General features: G+C 46.3%; 1 protein-coding gene across 1 annotated transcript in view; it reads right to left on the bottom strand.

The window, feature by feature from the left end:
• Positions 1–26,279, bottom strand: part of Abcc4 (ATP binding cassette subfamily C member 4) — a 174,255-nt gene that overhangs the window by 39,890 nt on the left and 108,086 nt on the right. The window contains exons 20-25 of the mRNA XM_051195225.1: positions 23,777–23,856; positions 7,246–7,396; positions 6,499–6,618; positions 5,364–5,474; positions 4,347–4,447; positions 2,052–2,243 (exon numbers count right to left, since the gene is read on the bottom strand). Of these exons, the coding sequence (XP_051051182.1) occupies positions 2,052–2,243; positions 4,347–4,447; positions 5,364–5,474; positions 6,499–6,618; positions 7,246–7,396; positions 23,777–23,856 (755 nt within the window). The remainder of the gene's footprint in view (positions 1–2,051; positions 2,244–4,346; positions 4,448–5,363; positions 5,475–6,498; positions 6,619–7,245; positions 7,397–23,776; positions 23,857–26,279) is intronic.

Raw genomic sequence — 26,279 nt, 5'->3', positions numbered from 1 at the left:
GGGGGAAGCCCATGATGCGGTTGCCTAGATGTAGGCAACTCCGAACGTGCATTAGCTAAGGCAACAGATTCCTGGGGTGGGGTAGGCTAGACACAAGTCAAAAATCGAGTTATTAGAGATAAAATTCAGCCTTCAAATTCAACTTCCTTTCCAACTTAGCATCGCATGTAATCCTATTATTTGGGGGTAGTTCTAGGATCTCAGAATGCAAGTCTGGGGCTATACGCTGTCTTCTAACTTGCTCAACAGAGTTCCTTACACAACTCATCTTCTGCGGCTCCCAGGGAAACTGAAGACATGTGCAATTTAGGAGAACGGCGCTTGCGACGTCAGATCTGATAAGCGTGCTGTCTGCAAGCAAGCAAACATCCTACAGAGCTGTCAGGACACCGTCGGAGAGAGATGCTTGGCTTTCATCAAAACTGCAGCCCATGTTTTACCCACCCCATCTTCAGACCTACAAGGGAGCCGTGGAAATAATTAGAACGGGCTCTTGCCAAGTGGCTTACTAAAGCTGCTCGTTGTACACCCGTTGGGCACCAGGTTGTACATTTAGTCTTTCATGTCACAAGGGTATCTATCGCTCATTAAATCACAGCTGTGATTAGGCCATTAAATTGGTTGAGAGTTTGAAAGGAGCAGCTTGGGAAGTATTTAACACTCCAGGGGCTGGGTTATGGCACAGTGGTAGAACACTTGCCTATCACGCGTAAACCCCTGGATTCAGTGCACGGACCCATAAATAAATAAAGGGAGTGGGAAGGGGGAGATTCCCCATGCCCGGTTAAGAAAGGCGCTGTTGACAGGGTGTTTTGTTAACGGTTTCTTCCTGCCTGCATACTGCTTCTCAGTCACCCAGTGTCCTCCTTATCGAGCGTGTGATGTTTGGCCTTCCCTTCCCCCACCCCACCTCCACCACCCAGAATGCCATGTCCTGGGGAAGAGGGAAGAGCATGGGCTGTTCCCTGACCTCCAGAGAAGCGCCAGGACACGGAGATACAGACGCAGAACTGAAAATCATGCCACAACACTCACACACCCTTACACATGAAAAGACAAACCTGTGGCAAAATACACAGGTGTATTTGTCTTAGTTACTCTGCCAAAAGAAAAACACCCCGACAGAAACGGAGAGAAAGGGTCTGTTTTGGCAGCCAAGGTTCCAGTTCACCATGAGCTGGCCGCGTTGCCTCCACAGAAACAGAGAGTAAAGATTACTTATCAAGCATCTTTTCCTTTTCTCCTTCCTACACAGTCTAAGATCCCAGCTCAGAGAATGGCGCCCCCCACAGTGGAGCAGGCTCCTTACCCAAACACACTAAGTAAGACATCCCCCCCCCAGGCATGCCTGTCTCCCAGGAGACCACAAATCTCATCACATTGACACCTAGATTGACTATCTTAACTACTTTATACACTTCCTAAATTGTGGGGAAAATAACATAAAATTCTCCATCATGGCTACTTTGAGCACACAGGTCAGCAGTGTTAAATAACCGTGCCCCTGACGAGGGAGAGACTAAGGGGTCATGGACTGGCTTCTTGGAGGAAAAAAGGCACAGCTAAAGGCCTGCACCAAAGGAGTCAACAGAGGGCAGTGGACACGGATGCCCCAGTTACAAGGATCCAGGGATGACACGACATAACATTAATTATTATGAATCGTTTGATATCAGATACATTACCTCTCAAGTATATTTAACTCTAGTCAGGTTAAATTCCAGACTAGTTTCCTCCTCAAACAGTAAGGACGCTTTGACAATAAATACATAAATAAATGCATAAATAAATAAATAAATAAACAAATAAATGATTATTGCATAATACTTCAGAACTGAAAAAGCTATAAGTGGAGATTGTTTTTAAGAAAGAAATATTAGTTTCCTACCACATGGTCCACTTCCAAAGAAGACTTATCCACATCCGCCCTGGACCGCCTTGCATCCAAGGGGGATCAGGGTCTTGCTGGCAGTGCCCCAGGGGAGTCAGCGTGCAGATGTGGCCCAAGTCTTCAGTGGAAACTCTAGGGGGACGGGATGGCTTAAACGCACCTTCTCTCTGGATTTGATGAGTGCCGTCAGGTGCTTGAGTACCAGGGGTCCATCTAAGCTGTAGGTGAAGTTCATGTTGTCAAACACAATCGTCCCTTCCTGGGGCCAGTCTGGGGGCGGGCGCTTCTGGTACTCCCAAGGAGCTTCCTTTTCTAGGTCTGTGTACTCAATCACCCTCTCCACAGAAATCATCTGAAAGAAAAGAAAGGCATCCACATGGGGCAGGGGCCAGGCGTGCTTGCTCGTGGAGACACCTCCACACAGCTGGGCAGGTCTGCTCGGTCTTTACATCTGCCAAGGCTATTGAGGGCCTTCACCACTTACAGTTTCACTCACCACCATGTGACCACCTTCACTTGTTACGGATAATCCCTTCAACCTTATAACACTAAGTAAAAACCAAGAGGAAGGGCGGGGGAGACGGCTGAGGGGGTAAACGGATGTGCACGCAAGTATGGAGACCTGGGTTTAGATCTCAGCACTTCTGTAAACAGAATCCTTGTTGCTGGTCCCACAGCCGCTTCAGCCCCAAATAAACACAGGGACGCTATACTAATTATAAAACCGTTGGCCGATGGCTAGGGCTTCTTCCTGGGTAGCTCTGTCTTAATTATTAACCCAGTAACTACTAATCTATGTATTTCTACATGGCCTTATCTTACCAGAGAATGCCTCGTGTGTACATGGCATCTTCTCCTGGTCCCTCTCTGCCTGCCTTTCCCAGAATTCTCCTCGTCTCCTAGCCCCGCCTATCTTCCTGCCTCTTCTGGCCAAACAGTGTTTCATTCATCCACCAACAAGAGAAACACAAATACAGACGGACTTCCCCCATCACAGCCTAAGCATGGTAGCATGGGTCTGAAACACAGTTGTTAGTGGGGCACAGACGGATGGACGGACGGACAGCAGGGCTCACCAGCTAGCCAGGCTTGCAGGAATGGTATCCTCCCAGTTCAGTGAGGACCAGATCTCAAAATATGAGGTGAAGGGCAAGTGAAAAGGATACCCTATGCAAACCTCCAGCACGCACAAACAACACTCACACACACATACACACACACGCAGACACACACACACACATTCAGACACAGCACACACACACAGACACAGCACACACACACACACTCACACACACACATTCACTCAGACACAGCACACATACACGCAGACACAGCACACACACACACACACACACGCAGACACAGCATACACACACACAGACACAGACACAGCACACACACACACTCACACACACAGACACAGCACACACAGACACATCATACACACACGCAGACATAGCACACACACACTCACAAGCAGACACACACACTAACACACGCAGACACAGCACACACACACACACAGACACAGCACACACTCACACACACGCAGACACAGCATACACACACTCACACACACACACTCACACACTCTCACACACACACTCACACACTCACATTCACTCACACACACCTTCCACAAATACAAAATTGAAAGGTTTCTTTTTTTTCAAACCAAGAATTTAAGACCTTAAGTCAATAATCTCTTGCTACAAAATGGCCACTCCAATTGAAGACCAATTATCTCATGCACCTTCAGTTCTCACTGTAAGGGTTTCTACTGTGCGAGAGAAGAGAAATGCAAGTATCTCACGCTGCTGACTGTTTATCTCCTCAGCGGGAATGAATATTTTGAAGAGGAAGCAATTCAAATGCTGATTAAACCCTCTGCTGTCGCCATAACTGCTGCCTTTGAGGAAAGCACATTAGAGGTGGGCGGGCTCTCGCCCACCAGACAGGACCAGCAGTGACCCTGGGCCTCCTGCCTTCTACTCCACACGTGGGAGATGCCGAAACCGGTGATAAACGTGTAGGAATGGGGGAGAGCTATTACTTAAACAAACAGTCTCAAAATACTGAATTCTTCTTTTACCAAGAACGAGGAATTACCCATTAAGAAACAAAAATAAACAGGCCTCTGAGAAATTAGCCCATATCCTCTCTCGGATTTCAGAACTCCCCTCCTACAGAGGCATTTATTACATTTGAAGACAGCTTGTGCTGAATCTAAAACCTGCTGACAGAGCATACATAAGACAGAGAAAAAGATGTATACATTTTATTTTACATTAACAGTAAACAGATGGAATCGGGACCTTTAAAAAAAAAAAAAAAAAACACTCAGCTAGCTATGATGCAAAAATAACAGTTTTAATATTTTACATAAGAACTGCTTTTATGTCATTTAATGGCAAAGGGGACTTTAAAAGGCTGGGAATTCTCAGATAAACATTACCATATTCTCCACTTCGGCACTCTGGCGCACAGACCACTGGAACATCCCCATGAGCGTGAGGGCATAGGATAAGGCCAAGCCAACTTGTCCAGCATCCAATGCTTTTCGGGGAGAGAGGAGAGAGGACAGTCAGTCTCTGGAGTAACCTGAGCCTGCTGCTTTCTGCTGCCTTACCAAGAGGACCCAACAGGCTGCATACAACAAAAGTAATCTTCACATTTCTATTTATTGACTGAGATCATGATGCGATTTTAGGAGCCCATTACGAATGCCTTGCAAGACTATCGGATGAGTTTATTAATGTCCATAAGACCGACACACGTTTTGAGGAAAGGCATTGTGTGTGTGAGGCGCAGTGCTATTATTGAGGCTTGTCATTATGGCTTAAAGCCTGTTACGTAATCCTGCCGTCTGTGTCCCATGTAACCGCAGTTGGAAACCACTGCAAACAAGATGATGTGTTAATAGGAGTCAATGCTTTTGAAAGTAAAATATGACTCCCATTGTTCTATTAATAAACACTGTAATTCAGTGGTGTCGTGGTAAAGGCTCAGACATGGAGAATTCATGACACACGTGCGAACACCTGCTCCTCTGGTGCCCACCAGCAGTGAGCACAGCGTTCCTTCCCGGTCGGTACCTCTCTCGCCCGCGTGCAGGGACATCAACAAATCAGGAAGCACCAAGGCTCAAATATCGAGCTCCAATCTGGACAAAATGTTAACAGGGAACCTGGGTCTCATCCCCTGGCTACCAACCCGATCAGCGATTCCCAGGATGCCGTGGTACCGCCCTCAGCTTGTTCTAACAAAGATAAAAAGGACTTATCCAGACTCTCTTACTGGGCCCTGCTGCATGACCGTGCCCACCCTGACATGCTGTAAAAGCTTTAACACACTTTATTAGAACCACACAGAACGCGCCATTAGACAAGGTGGCAGGAGTTTAATTCAATGCCTCTAAACACAGCTATGAACTGTAATCATACCGTAAATAGTTATTCGCATCTGCACTCACTTTTTGCCAGGATCAGGGACCCAAAGGCAACGACGATGACAAAAACAGCACAGATGGCATCCAGACGCACGGCAAACCATCTCGATGTCGTCAAAAACAAGAACCAAGCCTCTGGATTTGTGAACCATAGTAAACATGGTGAGTAATCACAGAAACCACACTAACTGCAGTGAGTGTGACGGACAGAGATGTTGAGGCGGAGTAGGGCAGCATGGTCGCACACTCAACACTTCTAGAAAGCAGGAAATGCAAAGCAGTGCATGACACGCACCCCGGACGGCACAGAGGCTTTGCAAAAAAGAACGGAAAGATACAGTTAAGAGGTAACGGACATTATATAAAGCCCACCAGCTTATAGGTTGACTGTTTCCAGTTCTACAGCAAAAGACACAGCTCCCAATTTGCCTCTAACACTTACTTCCCTTCCTTGAGCGTTCTGCACACACTGGGGTTGGGGATGGCACACAGCTTAGGTAGGGGCTGTATCTAAATGACTAGTGTGCTAAAAGGAGCCTCGTGTAGTTTTTAAAGTGCCCCGGAGTCATCAAAACAGCAAAGATGGGGTAGAGGTTACAGACTTGAGGGAAATTCTGGGAGGAAAGAGCTCACACAAAATAATAAGTGGGCGGTGGCCATCAGTCATATCTGTTACCCTGTGTGCATTAACTGGATAATGGTTAGCATCTATGATCCATGGGCCAAGAACACCAGTTGAGTGGATAGCATCTATGGTCCATGGGCCAAGAAGGGTCCATCACTTGTCCATAAAAACCAAGTTTTCCTGGAGCACAGCCACAGCCCATGCTGAGGCATTGCTGGTACCAGCAAAGCAAGAAATTGCAGCAGGGACAGGACAGAACTCACTGTAGGAAACATTTGCCAGGGAGTCTTTTGCAAAATATGTCTGCTGACTGAGCCCCTGAACAGACAGAGGTGGCAGGATTGGGCAAGGCCATCAGACGGAAGCCAGACACGAGGAGAGACTGACAGTGTTCGGAGCCCCAGAGCAGACGGAGGAGGCAGGAGTCCGGGAGCAGGCAGAGGTGGCGGCCGACAGAGCCAATCGCCTACGGGCATCAACTCCGAGGCAACGGCAGCTGCCAGCTTTTGAAACCGCTCCCAGAAACGTACAGACCTGAATGCAAGTCTTGGTGTGCGTCAAACAGCTCCTGGAACCTGTCCTCGGCTCTGTAGGCCCGTATGGTCCAGAGCCCCTGGAGGGAAGAGGACAGGTGGGAAAACACAGGGCTCCGTGCTGTGGAGACAAGGAACACGGGGCTTGCGCTCAGCTCTGTACACCCTCACCTCTGTTAGTAGGTCTGAGTCACCACTGGGCCTCGATGGCTGAGGTACCTCTGTAAGAGTTCTTTTTGGTCACTCTGTCTGATTTCCAGTGCACTTTGAATCTGAGCACACGAGTACAGTTTGAAACACCCTCCCCAATTTCCTGTAAGCTGTTCCTCTGTCTCTTCCGGAGCCTTCCAGAAAAGAGAACTTCCCTGATGACGTCCTTTGACGTTAGCTCCGACCCATGTGGAGATATGTTATTTATCAGAAAATACGTCTTGTGTGCCTTCTCTACCGGTGGGTGTGAGGAGGTACGTGGTGAGCGTCAGAGGAGAGTATTAGTCTACACAGAGCATCTACCCCTTTCTCAGGGTAAGTAAGCTGCAAGGTCAGACTTGGGAAGTCACCTGCTCTGCACCGCATAAGGGCCACAGTGACCCCTGATGGCTGTAATAGCCATGTTCAGTTGCTGACCACGTAAGAACTGTTGGAGCATGGCCAGTCTAGAAACTCATGGGTCTCCTCAATTACACTTCACCTTTACTACGGAAGCTGGATGCACTTACCACACCCACCCAAGGACCTCGGTACTCACTTGTGGACTCGAGGCGCTTGACATCCCTCGACGTTTCTAAGAAATACCTCCGAAGAACCAAGAAGATGATGGCGAGCGGGAGCAAGGGTATTATAATCCAGGGGATCACTGCAGCCGCTACTGATATCACACTTACTACGAGTAACAGGGTCTGGAATGGCGAACACAGACAGGCAGGTGTCCTAAGCAAGAAGTTTTGCTTTTCAAAGAGCATCATGGTGCTGATGCTACTGTTAACATACTATTAACATGCCTACCCCCAGCCCTGAATGCTTTAGATTTCTTCTTCTGACACCTTCATTAGCACAGCCAATAAAGCACAGAAGCTGAGCCCAGCTTCCCAACAACTATGCTAAAAGCTTGGTGTGGTGTTCATGCCTGTAATCCTAGGGCTAAGAAGGTGGGGACAGGGGTGGGTTCCTGGGGTTTGCTTAATCAGTGTGAGCTCCAGGTTCAATGGGAGACTCTGTCTCTAAAAATTAGGTGGTAAGTGATTGATGAAGTGCACACACACACACACACACACACACACACACACACACACACACACACACACGGGGGGGCGGACAAAGATTCATATTGAAATTAAATATGTAAATACACTACTTTTCATTATTTCCCTGTAGGGTGAATTCTGGTTGGTCTTAATAATAAAAACACCGAGTCAGATATTGCTAGCAGTTAATGCTGGAAGATCAGAGAAGCAGAACATCCAGCCCCTAGTTCTTACCTCTATCGAATCTCCAGATCAAAGGGACGATCCTGTCCCTCTGAACCCTCAGACTTAACCCTGTCTGTATGGAACCTCAGACTGAATGCTCTGGGCTCCTGCCTCCTCCTGCTTATATTCCTCTCTCTGCCCAGCTCTATCACGCCCGTCTCCTCCACCTCCCTAGTGCTGGGATTAAAGGTGTGAGCCACCACTGCTATGGCTCCTTAGTGGCTAGCTCTGCACTCTGATCTTCAGACAAGCTTTATTTGCTAATGCACAAACAAACAGCCCCTTTATCAGCATTATTAAGCTTCAATGGGTTTCTTATGGTTATACCAGCCTCCTGCATGGTGACTGGTTCTTGGTCCCAGCTGATAAGAGACAAACACCCTGTCCAGCTCAGGAAACAGCAAAAGTCTAAAAAGTTCAAAGGTGCTTGCTGACACAGTATACTGATTCTTGACAATTAGGCAAATGCTTTTTTTAAGTTAAAATATGAAATTTTATAGGAAAAATTACCTTAAATCCTCCAAAGTGGCTTACAGAAAAACGAGTAAACTTAATCCTACCAAATATGTAAAATCTCAGAACACAAAATGAAAGTTGGCTATTTTACATTTTGTGTACCTAAGCGTAACAGTGGTAAACCCCACCGAATCTCCGGAGAAGTATTTACTTTAAGGTAGCACTTAACAGTAACTTCAACCCTTGGGAGGCTTAGACAGTAGGAACTCCATGAGTCTGAGGCTAGCCTGGGCTACAATGTTATTTCCAGGCCAGCCTGGGCTGCACAGACCCTGCCTCTAAAAGCAAATGAATACAACTAGAACAAAAGATACGTAAGTTTCCTTTAGAACACCAGATTTTAATAATACAGATTATAAAGCTACTTTCTTCACAGAAAAACGTTTTAACACAAGGACCTGTTTGGGTTTTTGGTATTTGTCTTCCCAACTGCTTTCCTTCTGGGGATGTTCCTAGGCATCTACCCGCAGTTTACTTTAAACGTAACCCCATGGGTCTCTGTTGGTCTATAGGATATGTGTGCCAAAGAGTATGTTTCCTATAAACAGTAGTAAAATTGTAGTCTAATTTTTATCTGAACCATCATGCCGTGTATACTTCTGGCTCGCTCCATTTCTTATTTGAATGCTGTCTCATACCTGTCTCAGGCACAGAGTTAAAAATACATGTTTACTCATGGTGCTACTTAATCAGCACACGGTACTTTTTTGCTATTTGTTTTCTAAAAATAAAACCAGGCTCAAATTGCTCACACGTCAGAGCAACGGGAGAGCTTTGAGTTCTGCGGTCAGTGTGACTGCAGAATGTGTGCAGGAAGCCCGGACTGCCTTCCGCTCTCATGACTCTGTGGAAGGTAAGTCTTAAGTGCAGTTAGCAAATCGGGCTTCACTTCTCGGCAAGATCTCCCTCTGCTTCAGCAAGGGAAAAAAGCAATGGCCGTGATTTGATCACTGAGCTGTTTACCGATGTGTGTTTAAAAGGGAGTCTTCACCTACTATTCTGGGAACATGAGAGACAAAAGAAATTAATCCCGGAGTGAAAAAAAAAAAAAAAATAGCACACCAAATCGTGCTGCTGGGCAACACGGGGTTCTCAGACAGGCATGAAAAGCTTGAACAGCGCATAGACTTTGGAAAGCATTGAGAGTTGAACAAGTAATTCAGATTATTGCTCAGGCTAGATTCATCACCATCCAGCTATTGGATGTGCCCAAGCAAAGGGGAAGTTCTAAGAGTTTTGCGTGTGAGCCCCTGCGCCTTAAAAGCTGCATCTGAAGTCCATCCGTAGGGACAAATATACACAAAACTGAGCCCTGTGTGCTGTCAGCTCCGGCTCTTAGGTGTAACCTCTATTATTACAGAGCCCCCCCCCCCCACCCTGGGGCCTCTTCAACACCTATCTTCTGACCTCTGCTAGCAGCCGTTTCTGTGAAGGCAGGCCTCTGCGGCACACTGGCACGTCCGATTTGCATGTAGCATTCTACACAAGTCTCTCTAAGACGCAGCTTTTAGGTTGGCAGAAAGTCATCGCTACGTCCGCATGCCCGCTGACTGATGTGACCGGTTCACATTCACAGCAGCTCTGGGTCCCATGCCACTGGTCTGTTGGCTCTGTACTCTAAGTCAAAGCTAACAGCATTGACAAGAATGGCTTGTGGGTTATAATCTGTGTACTGATTGAAAAGTTCCCTGTTGGCCTTACCCATTGTTGGTGCTCACTTAAAACCCTAGGCTTCAACCTACAGACTACACTTTGGATACAAGTTAAAAATAAGATTACGTAACGGTAAACATGCTGAACAAAAAGGCTGTCACTGCCACTGTGAACACCAAAGCTTTTAGTTCACGATCTCACAAAGGAAAAATATTTCATCAGTTAAAAAAAAAAAAAAGAAAAAGGTCAGGGCTGGAGAGATGGCTCAGGGGTTAAGAGCACTTCCTGCTCTTAAAGAGGATTGAGGTTTGGTTTCCAGAAACTGGCCTGAGCCGCCTGCAATTCCATCTCCAGGGGGTCCGATGTCCCCTTCTGGCCTCCACAGGCACTGCACCCATATGTGCCTAGACATCCACAAACACACAAAAACAAAACAAGTCTTAAAAAAAAAAGAAAAGAAAAGAAAGAAAAAAGAAGAAAAGCTTGGTCAAATTATCCAGGAGACAAACACAAATCAACACATACAAACCTAAAAACAGCTTCAGAATGTAAAAGCAAAATCTGACAGTATTTAGAAAAACCCAGACATACAAAATTAGACATGTTTATTTCAACAACTAATAGAACAAACGAACAACAACAAATGGGAATATAGGAGTCTATGATGGCATGGGCCAGGTCTTATGAAGTACAATTCTGCCACACCATCACGCTTGTACCACAGACTTCAATGACCACAGTGCAGAATGTATCTGACTTTAGTGGATTAACAATCACACAGAAAACAAGGAGACCATCAGGAGGCCCCTTCACGGCTCCAAAAACGGCGGCTTTACTAAGACACGATGAAATGAGGGGCCTTTGAAAAGGAGATGGAAATCAGGCATGGTCAAAATCTCAGAGCTGCATCGGATGCTACGTCTGGAGGGAAATGTATCGCTTTAACCTTGTTTTTTCTTAAATAAGGAACTCTAAATACCAGAAACTAGATCTTAAGATAGAAAGGAGGCTAGGGAGGTGGCTCAGTGGCTAGCAGCACCTTGTTGCTTTTGGGGGACCATGGTGTAATTCCCAACACTCACACAGTGGCACACCACCATCCATGACTCCAGGTCCAGGCCACGTGACATCTACTTCTGACCTCCCCATGCATCAAGAGCTCAACTGGTGCACATACATAAATGTAGGCAAGGTACTATATACATAAGATAAAGACAAATAAACTAAAGATCAGCCTGGCTAACATGACCTGATATGATCTCCCTCACTTGACATTAACCAGTTATAAGCAGCAATCAAATTTCCAAACTACCCTTGAACCAACACCGTGGTTTCTGTTTGAGTAAACAATCTGGATCGGGACCTCCATCAAGCCGAGCTGACACATGAAACTGACTATCTCAAGCTGAAGTCCCCTGCTAACTCTTTCCTTTCCTGAGGTCAGCATAACTCTGATACCAGACACTTAGAAAATATCACAGGAGATGTAAAATACAGACCCAGGTCTACACAACAGATACAAGGTTAAGTCAACCCACGATGCACCAGGGTGACCTTCTAGAGAATGAACATGCTTGAAGAAACTCAAAAATCCTTAGTCAAAATTCAACACCTAGTTTTAATTTAAAATATTTTACACTTTTATCAAATTAAGAATTGAGTCTTTCCCAGTCTGGCAACACATACCCACTTCAACACAAAACAACCCCCCCCACCAATACACAGCTACAGCTAACATCCCTGTCAAAAACAAAACAAAACCCCTGAAAACAACCCCCCCCAAAAAAGTGTAAGGTCTAATCCAGTGGTTCCCAACCTGTGGGTCAAAACCCTGTTTGGGAGTAAAATGACTCTTTCACGGGGGTCGCATATGAGATGCTTACATTACAATGCACAACAACACCAAAATTACAGGTATGAAGTTTCTAAGAAATAGTGCTATGTCGGGAGTCACCATAACATGAGGAACTGTACTAAAGGGTCCGAGCGTCAGGGAGGCGGGAATCGATTCTGCTCAGCAAACACATTAGAAGCTCCAGCCACAGCAATAAGTCAAGAAAAGTTATAAGTAAAGGAAAGGGTAAAATAAAACTCCCCTCTCTCTCTCTCTCCAATAAATTGACCACAACAAGGTTTTAAGAATAAGTTTATATATATATTTAAAAAAAAAAAGCAAGAGATTTGAACCAAAAAATTCACACACAAAGTTCTAAAGGGCTGATAAACATGCCCCCCAAAACCTCAGTGTCATTAACCATCACAAGGTAAAATTAGAGAGAGATCGGCCACACCTACCATAGTCTAAAATCCAAGCAAGCATGGAATGCAGAGCAACCGAAGGTCCCGCGTATTACTGACAGGTGAGTAAAATGGCACAGTCATTTTGCACACTTTTTTGGTAGTATTTTTCTTTCTTTCTTTCTTTTAGTAAACATATAACTACCTGATAACACTGAAATTCCACTCAAGGTATTTTATCTCAAAGCAACGGGAATATATGCGCACATAAATACCGGTACAAGAAGCGTTGTTCTTAAAACTTGACAGCAACCCAAATGTCCATGGATCAACAGATGAACAAATGTGTTCTCCTCTAACACAGGGAAATCATCACTCAGGGGAGAGGGTGGGAGAAGGGACAGAGAAGAATACATAAATGAACAAAACTAATCAGGGAACATCCCGGGGAACTAAGAACCCCATAAAAAACACCTCAGCCACAGAAAACCAACTGCATCAACTCCACGTATATAGCACAAGAATAGAGGAACTAGTATTTGCTGTCAGAGATCCAAGGGTGGGGTCAGATTAGATTCTGGCTGCAGAGGGTCCAGCAAAATTATATGGGGTGCCGGGACTGCACTGTTCTCCTATGAGGTGGGGTTACAGAGATGTACATCCTTATTAAAATTTGTGAGCTAAAAGGGAATGCTTATCGTATTGTAGGCAAGCTACACCTAGGTGAGGACACATTCCATTTGCATGTATGCGTGGACATGGGCTAGAAAATGCATAGAGTTGCGAGGCCAAGAATGGTTTATTTTCCCATGCATGCAGAGCGGGAAAGGGATCCAGTGTGAAAGACTAAAATCGGTGTGTGCCTCAGGACAAACAGCTCCCGAGCCGAGCCTGAATCTTACACCATGAGGCGGAAGCTGCACCATCTCCTTCAAGGCAGAATTTGGACACGCAGCAAACACTCATCAGGTGCCAGACAGAGGACTGGGAAGGACGAGCAAGGTATGCAATTCTGGAGCAGCAGAAACCCCGGGACAGTACTTATGATGGCGAAGCATGTTCCGGATAGAATTAAAAAGGTACAACATGCATACAATGGCCAGGGGAATGGCTGAGGTGGCGAGATGTATGCGGCCAAGCCTGACGTCATGGGTTTAATCTCGGGGACACTCGTGGTAGCCTTGAACTGACTCCCCTGACCAGTACACTTGAGCACGAACACACGTGCAGTAAGTAGAAGACTTTAAGATGGAAAGCGCGATTTTAGTAAACCAGAAACACATTCACCAGGCCAAGCTTTTCTTACCTCATTCTGAGAATTCTCCAGAAAAACAAAACAGACGAATATGAATACAATCAAGAACAGCATCATATGCAGGTCTCCATTTAAGTAAACGGGTAGCCATTTTCCTCTCCACACTTAACACAGCCCAGGATGGCTGAGTGTCTAAGACCCCCCCCCCCCAGAGCGGAGACCACACACCCCAACCAGCCAAGCCAGGGTGCAAAGTTCTCTGCTCTTGTAGAATGCCACCAGGCTTGGTAAGAATGAGATCCCTCCGAGTCTTCTTCCTTAGGTATTAGTTACCTTCTTACTCAACTACCACTGTTATCTCTAGGGGCTCACAAGCTGGGACAAACTGGGACATCAGTTGCCAACCTATGAGGCTGGAAGGGTCCCTAGGGATTGTGCTCACATTCCCAAGTGTGCTAACCATCTGACTGGCAAAACGCAACCGTCTCCTCTTTCGGTAAAGAAAGGGAGCTCCAGGAATAGCAGGCTTGTGTGTGTGTGTGTGTGTGTGTGTGTGTGTGTGAATCCAATCACCCACGGGTCAAGTGTTGGTCAATATTTCCAGTGCCCTCTACGGTCAACTTGTCTGTCTACAACCAGGGACCCACTTCAGCCAGGCAGCTGGCACAAGCGTTTATCTCCGAGGTTGGCATCTTCAGACAATTCCCTCTTTGCAAATTGCAAATGCACCGAGTGAAAACTCTTTTGTTGATTTCTGGGAGCAAACACTGTGATTCCGTTAAAATGGATGGGTTTACTTTTCAAGACAGAGGTCTGTGAAAATGAGGGCAAAGCAACCCCACTAACAGGGTCCTTTGTCTGAGGGGGATTTGAAGGTGGGAGTTGGGGGGGGGCGGCGGGGGTGAACAAACCGTAGAAATCTCCAAATGACAAAGTCATTGTTCGGTGTGCTTTCTACACACTTTCCCTGACATCCCCAGCACAAAGCAAGCAAGGGTCAGTGGGACCCAGACAAGTCCGGGCAGTTCCACCCTGTGCTTCTGTGAAAGCCGGTGACCCAGCCTATTATCCCCAAGTCTTAGGCCGGCTTTGTTCCCCATAACCAGATGCGGTGGCTTTTTCTCAGGCCTCCCCCTCTCCCGCTCCAGGAAGAGGCGACCGAGGACAGCTCCTTCACATCTCCTTTGCTTTGCCGTTTTCACTTCATAAAGCGCAGTCCATGAGTTTTGTGCGCAGGGAGGAGGGGAAGACACATTCGGTGTGGTCCCAACTACTGCCTGCATTGGTGGCTCAAGTAGCCCCAGGATTAGCCCTTTGTGTGCCATGAAAGGGTATGAAAAGTCAGTTATTTAAGCTCAGTCAAGCTGTTGGCCTGTTTTTTCTTTTTTGATGAGGGGTGTGAGGAGGGGAAAGAAGGTTTTGCAATGCAATTCTCCTCAATCAGCGACAGCAGTTTGCAGAAGGCAGCTGCATGCAAGTTTGCACACTCAGAAAAAAAAAAATCCCCCCCCATATCTCCCCTCCTCAAAACTCTACTAACATACCAAGCGCCATTCCATGCCTCATAACTTCATTTTCAATTGTTTTGTTAGCTGGAAGACCCCTGGAAGGGAGGGTGTTAGCTGCCGGAATTCCAGATAAGTTAGACACTTTCCTCGGCGACACTGGGGACCACGGAGGTCTCAGAAATAGTATGGTAATTAGATTAATATGAAATATTTACCGCTCAATGGTCTCTTCTGAAGACAATGGACACTGGTGGGATGGAACTGAATGGAAAATAGCCTCTAAGGTCACCAGGCCAGGGCCAACAAACCCAGCATCTGGAATACAAGCTCCCATGGTGGCGTTTACGTGTGAGAGGTGTGTGTCAGTTATCTTAATGGAACACACAGAAAACGGCATTACCATTATCAAACTATTCCTCTCACTTAGAAAGAAATAAAGTTGGTTTTTTAAAAAGCATACCCTTTATCACTTGACAAATTGTGTTGAAATGGCACTGAGATGTATGGAGCTCCGTGGTAGAGTCGTTGCTGGTATTCAGTCAAACATGGTGGGAAAAGATCTGTCTGTCCTTCTATCTATCCACTTGAGAAAAGTCACCTGAGACCAGGTGTTCACAGCCAGGTTCGGCCCGTAAAAACGTATTGAAAGCTTTCCTCTGAAACACAGCTAAACTAAATCAAGACAATTATATTGAAACGCCGGTAATTTGTCTTTACTGCAATCCTTACCGAGTAGGTTTTCCTTCCATCTTTTGTGACGATGGATAGTGTGTGGCCTTGTGGAGATAGAGGTGCTGGAGAGCCATAGAGCTTAGTATGTGAGTTAGGAAGGGAGGCTCCTTCGCACCCGGGTCTACCGTACACGATACCTGAACCTCAAGCTTTTCTAAGCCGCACCCTGTCCCCTACAGAGTTACACCGTAGCACATTCAACCCTCACACCGCGTAAACTTGAGGCTCTTCCCGAAGAATCAAGCTCACTGCCCGACATGGTCTTCAGGGCTCTGTGGTCACAGGTTGGAAGAGAATGCACGCATTAGCTTTTTAAACAGTCTCTCCTGGTCACCTAGAACTGAGAACAGCTCCGGTTTATCTAGCCCCTGTGATGGGCCCAGGATGGACGTAGCTCAGTTAGAAGAACTGCCTAGCGTGCATAGAGCCCTAGGTCCAGCCCCCAGCACCGTGGAAACTGCATGGTAGCACAGGTCTCCTAATCCCAGCACTTGGGAGGGGAAGATAAGAGGAGCACACGAGCAAGGACATCCTTGGCTACAGAGAGTTCAAGGCCATCCTGGGATACCCAAGGACCTTTTTAAAAATTAATTAATTACTTTGTTTATTTGCTTATTTATTTTTTATATCCTGTGACTGACATATACCCGAGAGGAGATGAACTGTCCAGTGCAGACTTACTGGTCAGGGACAGGGTGCATTTTACCCATGACATTCTTATGTAGATGTCCCATGCGGGAGCTGTCTAAATCCGGGACCTCTCCTGCCTGTCTGTGCTGGCACCATCCTTCCTTTGAGTGCTCAGCCTGCCACGACAGGGTTAAGGCCTTGCACTTGAGACACATGCCTCTCCAAGATGCTGCGGTCCCTCTGTGCACTCAGCCTTTGACTCCTCTCAAGTTTTATGTCGACACCCTGTGCTACTATTCCGTACCATGGTCTCACTGCAAATATCCCGTTCACTGTACTTCCTACCACGTGTATCTTCTCCACTTTCTGGGGTTCGGGGATGACCACAGAGTTCTGTCCAATTCCCAGAAGAATCCCAGAAGCTATGACCAAAGAACGAAGGCCAACTCACCAATAATAAAACCTTGAAGCTTTGCTTTAACTTAAAAACATGTAGAGGCTTGGCCTGGAACTCGTTAAGTACACCAGGGTGGCCTTGAACTCACAGAGATCTGCCCGTCTCTGCCTCCTGAGTAGTCTTGTATATGTCGGGTCTTCTACAACTTATATGACACTGGGAAGCTCTTTGCACTGGGTCTTCCTGTATTCCTCCAGTACACCCCCCCCCCCGTTTTCCACCCCCATTGTGCGTTTTAAGTGCGAATAACCCCATGGTTCATATATTTGAATGTTTGGTTCCCAGTAGGTGGACTATTTAGGACAGACTAGATGTGGCCTTGTTGGAGGAAGCGAGTCACATGGGCTTTGAGGTTTTGAAATCCCACGCCAGGCCCAGCCTTTCTCTGCCTCAGCTTTAAGATCAGATGGGAGCGCTCAGCTCCTTCTCCAGCACGGCGTCTGCCTGCCTGCTGCCGCCAAGCTTCCTGCCATGATGATCATGGACTGAACCTCTAGAACTGTAAGCCAACCCCGAGCTATACATCTCCTATACGCTTCCTTGGCCAGTGTTCCTTCACTGAAACAGCATAGTAACTATGACACCACCCAAACCCAATTTATATGCAGCAGGGGAAAATGAATGTCTAATTGGGGATTGGCAGGGTTTGTAGTCAAAGTCTAGCTAGGTAGTCAAGGGAGTCTTGAACTTGGAGATCTACCTCCTTGGCTTCCCAAGCGCTGAGATTAAGGGTGTGCACCACCACACCTAGTCTTACAGAAGTCCTCCTTGAGTCTTTCCAAATCTTTCAGCCTGTCAAGCTACTCCTAAATATTCTACCAGTTTGGATGGTAAGTATGCCATTATCAAGTTACAATGACAGGCATCATGAACACAAATTCAGTAAGACTCATGGGGTGACTGTGGGGCAGAGCATCAGCCAGGGAAGGCAGAGCCTTCACCAGCTTTGCAAGAGGAACACGGAGAAACCATACGAGACAGGAGGAGAAATCAGCGAGTGAATCACACAGAAGACCCAGCTGGACCACTTATTGGCAGAGGTAAGAAAACAACCAGACGTAAAAGCTAGCAAGTCAGCCCTTGGGGTTCAAAGGTGACTCGGCAGTTGATTCCTCAACACGTATGTGTGCCCGTGTGTGAAGGTGACAGGCTAATGTTGGCCACCTTCCTTTTCTGCCTTATTTCAAGAAATAAGAATAGTTCACTGATTGGGCGAGGCTAAGCTGGCTGGCCATTAAGCCCCAAAGAGACTCCCTGTTACACCTCACGGCATCTGGGATACAAGCCTGGCTTTTTCATATGAATTCTAGGGGGCTGAATTTGGGTTCTTGTGTGTGTGTGTCATGTTCTTTATCAAGTGAGGCATATCTCCAGCCCCGCCAGAAGCATTTTCTGCATACAGTCCCCCAAGCTACAGCTTTGTGGGAAGGTCCCGTGAAGAAGACAGTGTAATTGCTCCTTGAGGATGTTTATGGGTGCACACATGTACTCATGTATGTGTTTATGGACACATATGTGTATTGATGTGTGTTTATGGATGCACACATGTATTCATATATGTTTATGGGCATACACCTGTACTCATATGTTTTTATGGGTGCATACATATACTTATGTGTTTAAGGGCACACATGAGTAATCGTGTGTGTTTATGGGTGCACACATGTACTCATGTATGTGTTTATGGGTACACCCCTGTATTCATGTGTGTTTATGGGTTCACATCCTTGCTCCAGAGCTGGGTATTCCCAGGCGGGCCTCAGGAGTCTATAATCTGTTATCCGCTAAGCAGATTCATCTACCACAATGTATTAAATTCTTGGGCTCAGGGGAGAAATCTTAGTGAACTGCAGGAATCTGCCGAGATACCGATATTTCCAGCAAGAACAAAGGTGTCTGCTGCCCGCGTTCAGAAGTCAGGGATGGTTTGTTCCTCACAGCACTGGTGGGGCTCGGGCAGCAAAGGAGACAGAAGAGAGGGCCAGTAACAGGCAGGTTTCCCTGTAATCACAAAATGCTCCCTGCAATACCTGAGATTTCATTTAAGGGCATGAGAAGGTAGTAGACCAGAAAAAGTATTCTGAACACATTAGTGATAATTAAAGTGATTGAGTTTTATCACATGTCACTCCCAAAGAGAATCATCAGAAATTTAGTTACAGCACACTTGACGCTCAGTACATCCTTTAAAAACTCAGGACACTCCCTGTCAGCCTCCCTCATCTTCCTCAGTTATGAACAGGGGCTTTGTGCAGCACACCTTTCCTCAGGCCACACACACACATACACACACACACACATACACACACACAGCTAGTTGACCAATACAATCATCTTCCGAAGGTCACACTCCTGCTCTAACAGAGGGGCAGATGACACTGCCATTGTGAGTCCTATTTCTGTAACACCATGTAGTTTTAACCTGCAGGAAACTATTCTGTATTGACGGAGAACTTAGCTTTAGAAAACCCGTTTATACTCAAAGTGGTTGCAATTTACAAGAAACACACTTGAACAACCTTTTTTTTTTTTTTTTTTTAAGCCAGACGTATGTTACCAGGCACTGGCAACTCCAATAGAGCTTTGTATTTTATATTAGTGTTTCCAATCATGTATTGTACTTTATTCAAAACACCCTTCAGTGAAGTTCTATCCCTTGCAACATCTTGGCGGTTAAAAGTGTGTCAGTCTACTCACGGATGACGCACATGTGTATCCACCAAGAGCCTAACCTCAGACTTCTCTTCTTACCCCTGTTCCATTCAAACTCCTCACAATGATGGATGGATGGCAGCAATCAGAGACTCGAACTTTGAAAACTGGCTGTGTCCTACGTAACACTGCATACCCATCCACGTACACAGAAATGCCAGCCTGAGGGACAACATCAGACTTCTATGTAGCCTAGAACTTTGTTCACGGTTTAGACAGAACCTCCTCCACCTAGCCATCCGACGGGCAGCACGATACATCTCTGCACAGACTTCTGACTGGTTTCCTCAGAGCACGTGGACTCTAGACACGCCCTGCCACGAAGGAAGGGTCCTGTCCTCAGGCCCCTTCCCCTCAGTTCCTCAGCCTCGCACCCAGTTGGAAACTCAAGCTCTGAACTGACTTACAAAACCAACTACAGTGTCACCATCTTTGAGGAAAGGGGACAAAGCACACAGGCTCTAGATTAAATAGTCTACAGGAACGAATGGATGTCATTACCTTATTACTTCTGGAGCTGTTGGACCTTACTATCCAGAAAAGCGTGGGCAGATGCATGTCCTTTATCAGGAAGAACTAGGGGCCGAGCAGCAGTCTCTATCTGAATCATGCTTGGCTTTCTGTTGATTTAACTGTGGACTTGGATTTTCCCTCAGTGCCTTAGTACTCATGCCGCCATGTTCACTCTAGCTGCAGGATGCTGGGTGATTGCTCACTTCCCTGGAGACCCAGAGGCACTGTCTCATCTCCAGCTCCATCTGAACTCACCTGCCCAGCCAAGCTGAGCAGAAGAGCATCCTGGGAAACTCCCTGTACATAGGAGGAGCTGTAACCACCTCCAGGGTCTGGTGAGAGGCATCAAGACCCATGGCCTCCGGATGTCAGAGGCAGGGTTTGCTAACGATGTTAGGAATAAAGGCAGACAGACAGGAAGTTTGCCACTAAGGCCAATTTTGAAAGAAGCTAAGAAAATCCTTCAAGGGAACCCAGTAACCTGGCTCAGGGATGAATGAGGGAAATCCCATCCACCCCAGGGGTCCATGCAAGGGAGTGGATCCCACTGTGGAAGGGCAATGTTTTCCTGGCCTGGATGGTTTGTGCGATAGCTAATTCTCAGGAGTGCAAGGTCAGGAGAGCTACATTCCTAAAGCAAATGTTTGCAAATGTACTAAAGGATGGAGGCAGAGTAGACACAAGGTTCTGAAAAGCACCCCTCAAGCGCCCACCCACACCCCAGAAGCCCCAGGGTAAGGCCAGCCATAAGGGGGGTGAGGCCGCCTGTCATTTTGACCTTCCTGTGCTTTAATTCTAGAGACTGTTTAGAAATGGAAGGAGCAACCCGAGCCATCCGCCTCAGCTAGCAGAGCTAATAGGCTTCTAATTAATTTCCGGGAGATTGCTGTTATAACTAACAGGTTTTAAACATTTGGTTGATTGGGGAAAATGAATTGAATATAATGTATTTGATTTGGAAAATTAGTTTTCATTCTATGTGCTTACCATAATAGTGTTTATTTTAAGTTTACATGATTCCATTAAGAGTCCCAGAACACCACTGGGCAGTTTGCGCATACTGACAGAGTCCTATCTGGCTTAAAAAGGAAAAAAAAAATCAATTTACATTTAGAATTTTGTTGGCCTTTCTTTGAGGGTAGGTTAAATTCATTATTGTGTGTGTGTGTTTGTGTGTGTGTTCCATAAAAATCTCGCTCGATCATATAGCAGCAGGCACCAAATACTTCAAAATGATCGCAGTGATTCCTCCGAGAAGACGGCCAGTCCGAGGTCAGATGCAAACCCTCCCCAGGAAGGCTGTGCATGGTCGGATGGAGCAGCGCCGCCGTTTACTAAGTTTCACTTGATTCCTCCTGACAACCGTTTAAACAATGAATGTTGGGAAGCGGCCCTCAAAGAGGCAGCCACAAAGGCGGGGGGGGGGGGGTCAGGGCTTTTATACTTAGCTAATACTATTTTTAAAAGGAGAAACATTCCTTCCTGAAAGGATTAGAGGCAGGGTTCTGATAAGAGACACCTGCAAACAAACTGAGTGGCAAGGGAGCTGCACCATAATTGATAAGTGAGTTATCCTTTATGTGAGACTCCTTGGGGGGAGGGGGAGGGAATAATAGCACCCAGAGCCGTCGCCTTTTTGGTAGACTCCAGAAATTGCCCAGTCCGGCACCGAAAGGAGTTAACAGCAGTTAAGTGTGTGAGTGGATGACAGCTGAAAACCCTGAGACATCAGGTTATGCTGAAGTACTAAGGGACGAGGATTTTCTCTACTTGCGGGAGGCTGAGAATGCTTCACACCGAAATCGAGAGACACACATCAAGAACATCCCTCCACGTGTGAAACAAAAAATCCTCACGAGGGACTCTAATTGGCAAGGCTCACTCGGCTAACCACGCCCTGGGCCAGCCAGCTTTGGAAAAACTCAACCTTGGCCTAGCTCGAGGCCCTGGGGAAAACAGAGCCCTTTGCAAATTCTTCTAGAAGTAATTAATAATCTCTGTCAAAACACGTGGGTAAAGTCACCTGTATTCTATGGGGTGGGGGGAGACAACCCTGTAGAGAAAGTTTGCTTCCCTACATAGCTCAACCCAGTAAGACACATTTTTTTTTTTTTTTTTTTTTTTTTTTTTAAAAATAGGTTCCCAGAAGCAAAAGTGCCTGGTGTGTTCATCTGAGGTCTGAGGTACAAAGATGCCACCTGTGAGCTCCAGACAGGTGGAAAGCAATGTCCCCACCTATGGGACATGCTGCTTGCAGCCAGAGAGCCTGGGCCCCCTTTCTGTGCAACTATTTGATATATATACATACATCAAATATATATATATATATATATATATATATATATATATATATATATATATATGGACACAGCTAATTTTCTAAATTAAGTACTCAACCAGTTCTTTATACCAGTGACTCCAAACATGAACCTGAGCTTGGGCCTGAAGAGCACAGAAGTAAAGGGGAAGCGGGCCCAGCAAAACTCAGGCGTGGCTGAAGACCCCAGTGTGACGCCTCCACTACCCGCCTGCAGCTTGGCGTGCAAGCTGTACACTGGCAGTCAGGCAGGAGAGAGGAAATAGTGCAGTCTCACGGCGAGCGAGCCTCAGGCAGCTGAGATTTTAACATGAGCATAGCTTCTGATAGACGCGTTTCTTCTCCAAAATAAACGCTTGGGGGAAAACAAAAAGATCCCCTGCCTGAGTCACTGAAGAGTACACAGAATTCAATGACAGAAGAAAGGAAAAACAAAACAGATAATATAAAAAAAAAAAAAAAAACCCCACGGGAGCAACAGCACTGAATGTGGGGATGAGGTGACCCAACATGATTCGTTTGGACCTCAGGTTCACAGACAAAACAACAGGCTCAAAGAAGGCATTTCTGTGGGATTCTTGTTTTTTTCTGTAAAGACACCTTAAGACATAGCAATCAATGTGTGAAAAGAAAAGTTGCCTAGGAAAACAAAAAAGACATTTTCTGAGAAGACTTTGATCCTGTGCTCCTATTATTGGCTTAAACATGCCTGCACTTAAAGCTCAGGATCTGCAATAACCGCTCTTCTATTGTCCTTGCTAACAAAGTATTATTTTCACCTTATTATTGCTAATCTGTTCTTTGTAAGAAACCACACCTGGTTTTTACCCCACCCCCTCCAAAAAAAAAAAAAAAAAACCCGTGCAGTAAATATTTGCCCTTTGTGGCAATACAATGCATAATTTAGTTAATCTGGGCTATCTTTCCGTGAGAGGTGATTGTTTCTATATTATGAAATGTGTTCACAGTAAATCAAATCCACGCCAGATACCTGGGAGGCAGACGGAAAGCCACTTACCAGCATGTAGCTGCCATGAACCAACCCTGACACAAATGCACAGCCACTCCTACACTCGGTATTACTCACGCTAAGTTAGCCTCCCAATCATGACCACACCTTCCTTCTACAAACATGGCCTTTTGTAAGGGAACATTACACATCTGCAGCCCCACAGCCCTGACGCCTCCCCCTTTCCCTCGTGGAAAGGCCCCGGAAAAGATAAAGAAAAACACAGGCCCTTCATTTCTGCGTTTAAGAACGTGATACTACTTTCCATACCTGGATGAAGTCTAGAAACGTTAAGGGAAGCAAGTCGTCCATGTGTCCAATGTCTTTGGAGAAACGATTTAAAATTCTTCCTGCAAGCACAGGATATGAGAAATTACACATCTCCCCAGATAGAACCTTTAAGAGAGACAACTTGCAAACAAATCAAAACAATATTTTAAATGCATATGTATTTAATATATTAGGCATTCATACAAAATAAGCCAATGTCAGTGGCAAAGAAAAATGGATATGGGGTGATAGCTAAAGAGAAATAAAAATGCCACCAAATGGTGCTAGACAGAGATTTTTTTTAAAATACACACATATGAACGTACACACACACACACACACACACACACACAGGAAATGGGAAGAACTCGTGACAATGTTCTTCATATTTATGTCAATCCAAGTGCAAAACAGGTAGATTTTTAAAAATGACAAACACAGAAATTATTGAATTCCAATTGTGATATTAGCGATACTAGGTTTTCTCTAACCACGATAATTAATTCTTCTAAACGTAAATATAACATCTGTGTTTTATCCCTAGGATGGCTCATTGGATCTCCTGTCCCTGGAGACCTCAGAACGCTTCCCAGTGACAGGAAACACTGTAAGGACAGTGTCATTACTGTCAGACAGGTGTCAAGGGGGGGGGGGGGACAGTCACAGGCTTGAGCACCCACGGAGGCAGCAGGGAAGTTGGGAAGGGAAACAGATAGGATACTTCACGACTAAAGAGCAGTTTCTACCATCCACTGCATTTCCTGTGAGAAGAACCAAAGAAATGGTGTATGGCGAAGGCTTCAGTGGGCGCCGGTCAAAACTGGTTTCTAGCAAGCATCTATTATTTGAATGATATAGTTTTAAAAATTAAATACACAGAGACAGGAGGGATGGATGTATGGACAATGGAGTCATGGATGGATGGATGGAGGCATAGATGGATGGATGGATAGATGGATGGATGGAGGCATGGATGGATGGATGGATGGATGGATGGATGGATGGATGGAGGCATGGATGGATGGATGGATGGATGGATGGAGGTATAGATGGATGGATGGACAGATGGATGGATGGAGGAATGGATGGAGGCATGGATGGATGGAGGAATGGATGGAGGCATGGATGGATGGATGGATGGATGGATGCTTGGATGGACAGATGGACAGACAGGTAGATACTCTATTTTGAGGCAGGCAGCTCTCCGAGCTATTTTCTGGCTGATGCTTTGGGAGGCCACGGTGCAGATGTAACACAAGGCCCTGCGTGTACTCTTGCCAGCACTGGGACGGAGCATCCATCGCCTCTGCAATCCTCCCAGAGCACCTGGCTCTCCCGGGAAGCACAGGGTGCACACATCAGACACAAGCACGTCTCAACTCTCCTGTCCCCGACTGGGGACACGCAGGCTCTAGAAAGTGTCATTTTCATGATATCTTTGGCAGGCTCAGTGACAACTGTTCTTAGCTTCAATAACGCCTCCTTCAGAGACTTGTCCTGAGGATTAAACGGGCCCATGGGTGTGAGAGAACCCTGTCACGATGCCAGGCACCTTTCTTTTAGCAAGTGCAGGGAAGCAAAGAAACAGAAAGGTGGGATGGTGACTTTTAGGCAGGCTCTGGAGCACGCCACTCAGGAGTAAGTTCCTTGTCATAATGCCGATTCTATCCAATAGCCAGGACAGAGTCTCAGAGTCTGAGGATCCCATGGAGGCCCAATCTACTACTGTTCCCCTATACATTCTACGGGTTTTTAACTTCGCAAAGAAACAAGACATGCATTAGGAAAATACAGCTCTGTGGGCGAAAGCATTCATTCAGCAGCCGCAAGGATATGAACTCTAAGCCCGCCTCTTCATCCCAGTGACATGTGGTCCCCTCTGGAATGTGTCAGGGGAAGGCGACGGTGGGAATCAGTCCCCTTTCAAACTGTTCTGTCATGATCGACTTGCTTGCTTGCTTAGGTTACAGCGAATCTTGCCTTCCACAACACTCAGATGCTGCAGCCGCACACTCTGCCAGCCGGGCCAGACCTACTCACTTCTCCTGACATGACAGCCCCCGGTACACTCAATCGCAGCCTTCCCAGACTTCCCCACAAAAAGCCTGGTGACGCCACAGGTGCCGTCACTGGCTGGGTCCTCCACTTGATGCCACTGGGCAGGAGTCAAGCGCAACCCACGGGGACTGCTTACAGGCCTCTGCCTGCAGTCACCATGACCAGGGTTGCAGAGGCCACACACTATAAAAAAAAAAAAAAAAATCAACCTGCACCAGCAATCTTCTTCCTTTGCGGAGGGTCCCTTCATCCTGGTATTCCCTTTGCTGCACAAAACCCTTCCATGTGTCCCTACGTGTCAACTGTGTGTTACTTCCCGAGCCACCGCGGCTGTTCTCAGAGTCTGTGTCTGGCCACGACTTCGAATTCCCTCTGCTCTTTCCTCTGTCGGTTTGGGGGTCTCTGATGAAGGACTTTTAACCTCCACTCTTTCTAATGATGTGGA

This window comes from Phodopus roborovskii, unplaced genomic scaffold, assembly GCF_943737965.1.
Source record: "Phodopus roborovskii unplaced genomic scaffold, PHOROB, whole genome shotgun sequence".
Classification (NCBI taxonomy): domain Eukaryota; kingdom Metazoa; phylum Chordata; class Mammalia; order Rodentia; family Cricetidae; genus Phodopus; species Phodopus roborovskii.
Note: the sequence above shows the minus strand (reverse complement) of the source record. Positions and strands in the feature narration are given on the sequence as shown.